General features: G+C 39.8%; 1 protein-coding gene across 10 annotated transcripts in view; it reads right to left on the reverse strand.

Annotated features, from left to right (window-relative positions):
• Positions 1 to 5,579, reverse strand: part of USP40 (ubiquitin specific peptidase 40) — a 90,870-nt gene extending 85,291 nt beyond the window's left edge. For 8 of the 10 annotated variants that reach the window (XM_063713133.1, XM_024243581.2, XM_024243579.2 and 5 more), the window contains exons 1-4: positions 5,422 to 5,523; positions 4,080 to 4,297; positions 1,459 to 1,526; positions 107 to 220 (exon numbers count right to left, since the gene is read on the reverse strand). In XM_063713133.1, coding sequence (XP_063569203.1) covers positions 107 to 220; positions 1,459 to 1,526; positions 4,080 to 4,278 — 381 coding nt within the window. In that variant the 5' untranslated portion in view covers positions 4,279 to 4,297; positions 5,422 to 5,523. Of the gene's footprint in view, positions 1 to 106; positions 221 to 1,458; positions 1,527 to 4,079; positions 4,315 to 5,421 lie in introns of those variants that run through there. The other 2 variants (XM_024243580.3, XM_063713132.1) reach the window with 2 other exon arrangements.
• Between the last annotated feature and the right edge of the window lie 421 nt (positions 5,580 to 6,000).

Consider the following 6,000-nt stretch of genomic DNA (forward strand, 5'->3'; position numbering starts at 1 on the left):
ATGTTGAGACCCTAAGACAAAATTAAAGGAAGTTAGATAACATTAAACCAGCCTTATTCTTTCCTCTATTGCTGGTAACTCTTCCTTAGAGAGCTGATCCTCGTACCTCATTACTGGTCCACCCAAAGCTGTCAGTGAGGTCTGTTGTGGATGCAGCTTCCTGGTCTAAGAGCAGAAGCTGAGCAAACAAGCGCTGTAACTGTAAAGGGATGATTCGAACCTGAATGAGAAACAAACACATTTCTAAATGAATTCTTTAAGTGTTGATTGAGGCTTTTGAAAACAACTGCATACTAGCTTTTTTATATCTCCCAGTTCATTCAGGAGAAAGTTTATAAATATCCTATTATAAGGGAAAAACTAATTACGATTCAGTTCTTCTGTGAAAATTATAATTCAATCTAAAAAATAATAGTTATTTGGAGTTTTCTACCTTGATATGGTTCAGATAAACATTAAAACTCAAATAGGCCTTAATAAACCACTCAATTGATTACAGATTGACAGTAGTTTGAATCTCTTCTAATCGTCCATTATTTCTCTAAAATACCTCTGATACACATAATTTCCCCTCTGTAGAAATTTTCCAGGCACAGTACTGTATCTCGCTCTGGAGTTCTCAGCACACCCTGCCTCACTTTCTCCTGGCTCCAAGCGAGTTCCTGCCTTACTTGATGTGGTGAGGGCTGGGGCAGACTAAGCAATGTTGTTCAGAGTCTGGTCTGTAGGCTAGACTTTAAGTATTGAAAGGAGCATAAGCATTTAGAAATTGTAATGGCAATTTGACATTCCCATGGCATTTTTATTATATACTAGAAAAGTGCTAATCTGCAACAGATTGAGAATAAAAAGAAATACACAAAAACAGGTCCTTTGCCACACAGGTAGCCTGAGAAGCACTGGGCTAGATCATGAAAGACTCCTAAGAAGTACAAATTTGAGCCTGAACATGATAAGAAACTTTTGAGTTATGTTTAAGCAGGGAGGAACATGATTAGATCTGCACTTTAAATATCACCACAGTAACAAACAAAATAATTAATTAACTCATTACTCAATTTATTTCCAGAGTACCAAATTGAAAGAATTTGGTACTATTTTTTTGTGTGTGAGGCAGAGAGGTCGGTATTGTTGCAAAAAAAGTGCTTTAAATAGACTTCTGGGGGAAGCTAATGTGGATGTTCTGCAAATATTTCCTTCACCAGAAGAAAGAATAAGCATAGTAAAGAGTGTTACATGTTTATAAAGCAGTAGCAGTACTGTACTTGGAAAACTGATTCTTTCTCGGAGGGAAAATTCCATTACCCATAGGGTATAGGCCAAGTCACTTTCTGAAAATAAAGAGCATATTTGATAATTAATAAAATTATTGCTTTGTGAATAAGTCACTTAATTCCTTCTTTAAAAAAAAATTTCCTGAATACGCTAAAACACCCCAGTAAATCATAGATGTAATACCTTTGCATCGGGTTTATCCTTATCTTCAAACAAACCAAGCTCTTCTGGGCCAAGAGAAAATAGAGCTTCTAAAGAAAAAGGTAGAATCAGAGATGCAAATGACATCATTTCATTTTAAAAAATTGTTTTAGAAAGCCAAGTCCACATTTAAGTAAAATCAAGTAGATTCAGAAATATGACTGTGGCAGTATTTATACCTTACTCTATACACTTTACTTTCTTGTAACATTTTTAACCAGTGACTCTAAGAAAATAGTGTCATGCTAAGGCTTCAGCATTTCCTAATTCTAGGAAAGGAAAATCATCTTTATGCATAAAACTAAAAACAGTAACATCAGAAATCTTTCATGGCTTCCCACTGTCTATGGCATCAGGTCCCAAAAGCCAAAAGGAATCTGAGGAAATACAGTAGTGTTGCAGTTTTCCTGCCACATGTAAGGCTAACAACCATCCTTTCAGGGGAAGGATCCCCTTTTACTCTGAGATGCCCCTTTTTTTGGTGTGAAAATGTCTTTTCTGTGTTGAAGGTAATAACGATGGCAGTGGTCTTATCTGGAAAAAGAAGTTGGCAACCCCATGCGAGTCTCCAGAATTTCTTTATCACCCAACATCTAGGTGATGTGCCACCCAATGGGGCATATCTGAATCTTTTGAGAAGTCTGTATCCGAGCCTAGGTAGGAACTCCTGCTGGGAAACTCTGATATACTCCAGGGATACAAGGAATGGGATAAATGTGTCTCCCTATTGAAAAACTATTGCTACCCTAGTGCTTACTGTTAATGAATGTTATATTATAAGTGCTGGGACTCAGCAAAAATAAACTACAAATCTACAAGTTAAAGCATAAAACCATACAAAAACTTTTATAATCATCTCCCAGTACTCTCAGCTACATTGTAATGGAGTACAATGGAACCCAATCTAGCCCTATTATTTAAAATACTATTCCAAAATTAACCCCCCCCCACCCCCCCAGTTCTCTGACAGTCCTTATCCTTTCCAAATTATACCTCCCTGTCAATCACCATCAGGATTCAGGCTAAGCTATACAAGCAGTGCACATTGTGCACTAAGATGTCAAATCATGTGCTTGGCCAGCAATCCCCTCTGCTGGAGAGGAAGTTGGCCTGGGACTCTCAGTACTACTTTTGCCTAATGGTACGCTCCATGACCCGTCCTACACTTCACCATCTTCCTCAGTCCCTTTGAGGCTACGTTTCTACTTCAAGTTGTCCTTTAACTTCAACTATATTAAAACCTGGAAAAGTGTTATCCCTATTAGAAATCTATTTATTAGTGCTGGAAATTTCTACTGGTGGAATTACTGATTGCATCAGGGAGATATTTTTATGGAGGTGATCGAGTCAAGGCTAAGAGGTACCACTTAAATCCCACATGCAATCCAGCCCATTAAATTGCTCCTGGGAAGGTAACAGTGGTAAATATTTACCAAATCTCTGGAGGCAGGAAGTCTTTCTAAGCTTAGAAGCAACAGAAGAACTACAAAGATTTGATAAATGTGGTGGTAGTAGGGAAGAGGAACATGGCAAACCAGATAGGATGAGTCAGGCTGTCTGTCCTCCTAATATGGAGACACTGTGGAGAGCTGAGCTACAAAGCCATGTAGTGCTGGGGACCCCAATCAGGGCCAGGTGAAGGCAAAGTAATGTTCACACTGAGCTTATGGGAACACAGCTCCTAGGACCCTTGTGGAGGAAGCTGGTTTGCAGAGATGGGATATGGAAGAAATATATAGAGAGAAACAGGGGCAAGAAATCAAGAGTCCAGTAAGGTCAGGCTGGCTTCTTGCAGTTGATTTCTGAGATCGCTTATATTCTTACAATAACCCCCCTTTTAAATTTAGCTAATTTGGGTTGTGGGTCTGTTTCTTGCACACAATCCCTTACCTAAAATCTCTGGATCTTTGGAATTCAGAATTTCCAGAGTTCATAAAGATAATATGAAAAAAGTGTTTTTTATATATATATAAAATGTTACATTCCCAGCAGGGTCTGGGCCAGTTTCCACTAATCAAGCAGATTAATATTCCTGTAATGAATGTATGAACATTCACCCACATGAGATAACTAAAAACTGTAAATAGCCTCACACCAGGTCTGGTTCTGAAGCCAAACAAGTTCAGGTGAGATCAGATGAGGGTGTGAGCTTTCCAGATTTCAGAAATGCGTATGAACAACTGTGCACCCATATAAATAATATGACACCCTTCCCCACTCCAAAAGGTAGATATAATTGGTTGGATAACTCTGGCTTAAATGTTTGTTATTCTAGAGAAATTTTAAAACTCAAACAGTGTAACAATAATGAAGACTGATACTTATGACAATTGTCTTTATGTTATACTTTAAATTATAAGAATTAAAAAAGAAATATATTGCTTTATTTTTTTACTAAACATTATTGTCATCACCCAGGATATATTTAAGCTTCACATTTCTCTGCAGAGGGAATTACCAATTTATATCTTACATGTGCAACAATAAACACATACTGTAGAATATATCTTTAAGATAATTGGTCTATTTGTGATTTTGCATAATTAATTACATGTAAAGAAGATGGTACATATTGCTAGTCAAATGTACGTAACATAGCATACCTCTGAATTCAGGTGTGAAATGAAGAGTCTGAAGAAGGGAATTGAGGTAACAGGTTCCACCCTGATTTCTGATTCCGCTTAAATTGGTAAATTCTCTAGGAGCAGGTGGCTCCAAAGCTTTAGTCTTTAATTTCTTCCCTTTTCCATACTGATTATTAGACACAGTGGAATATTCCTCTTCAAACAGGTCCCCAAACATTGTGAAACTAAATACTACCCTTAAAAAAAGTGACATATAAATGCTTTTATTTTTAAAATAAATTTTCCCCAAATCCCCCTACCTTACACTTGGGAGTCGATTCTGTTGTTTCTTAGAACACAGGACTACTGTTTCTATGTACAGTAGTTGGGTTTTGGAGGCAGCAAGATCTAGATTTTTTTCATCCCTATCAGGATCCTAACTACCTGTGTGACCCTGGATATGTTAATCTGTTTTCTTATGTGTAAAATGGGATACCATCTGTCTCTTAGGGTCATTTAAACTATCAAATGACATAACGAAAGAAGGGCACTTAGTGTACAGGGTTTGGCCCACAATAAGTAACAGCTGTTTTTAAAAAGGCACGTTCACATCACTAATTTTTTTAAAAAAGAAAACCTGTCGCCACAACTAATCCACTGCTGGGATGGCAAAGCCAACCCTAGATTCTGAGAATCAGCTCACTAAAATCTCTGCTTGTCACACCCTTCAGTACTATATACCAGATTATGACATTTAAATTACACGGATCAAGTTAACTTTTTTTAGAGCACTTTAGTATAGTCCCGAAGCTGTTGGGCCGGAAGTTAGTTCACTGGGGAGGGAGGGGGGAAGGGGAGCGGAGGGCGGGGAACACTGCCACTAAAATTATCAAGCCTAAAGCCCTTCCAGTATGTATCCACTAATCCCATCGTTAGCCCTGGGGGCTTAAGTGACCTCCCCAAGGTTTCACATCGAGTGTGGCGGAGGGTCACTTGGAGATGAGAAACGTAAAGCGCCTAGCATAGGTACCAAGTGACAGGAAGCGCTGAAATGCAATTATTTTTCTTTTCCTCAGAAAAAAAACTATAAAAAAACACAACTCTAGAGTCTAGCCTCGAGCTCGTTGTCTGCATTCCTGAATTCCCAACTCCTACGGCCGGCCGAGGCCGAGGCCGGGGCCCTCCAAGCCACCACAGGCCCAGGGGCGCAAAAAGGCAGAGCTCCCCGTGGCCCGAAACCACTGCCCCGACTACAGGAGAGCGCCGCGTCCTCAGGCAGGCCTGGGCCGCCTCTCGCCTCGCCCTCCTCAGGCTGTGCCACCAACACTATCCCTACGCTTCCCACGTCCCTCCCAGGATCCCCGGCCGCCAGCGCACTTACTGCCTAAAGCCCAGACCCCCGCCCTGGCCAAAACGCGAAGCGAACGAACCCGCCCCAATTGGGCGCCGCCATGTTGGCGAGGGCGGGTCTCCAGAAAGTGATTTATGGATCGTGGACTATGCTTCCCAGGATGCCCTGCTGGAGCGCCGGCCTCTCTCACCGGGCCTTATGGGAAATGTAACTCTTCTGCTCCAAGAGTTTGGGAACTGGAGCGGGAGCGGGAAAGGTGAGCTCGCTTGCAAGTCTGCTGGTGAGTTCGCGGGTCCACTCGGCCAGCGGACCACTCATTCGTTCACATTTATAAGATTATATAACTATAATGTTATATAATCTTATATAAGATTATGTTATATAATTTTATATAAGATTGTTATATAATCTTATATAAGATTATGTGATATAATTATATAAGATTATAGTTATATAATTATATAAGATTATAGTTATATAATTATATAAGATTATAGTTATATAATCTTATATAAGATTAAAGCGATCACATAGTCTTTGTGTTTGTGTCAGGTGCGAATCAGCCTAGTTATGCTAACTCTGATTGGGAGGTGGGGGTGGGAGGGAAGT

The sequence above is a fragment of the Pongo abelii genome, chromosome 11, assembly GCF_028885655.2.
Source record: "Pongo abelii isolate AG06213 chromosome 11, NHGRI_mPonAbe1-v2.0_pri, whole genome shotgun sequence".
NCBI classification, from domain to species: domain Eukaryota; kingdom Metazoa; phylum Chordata; class Mammalia; order Primates; family Hominidae; genus Pongo; species Pongo abelii.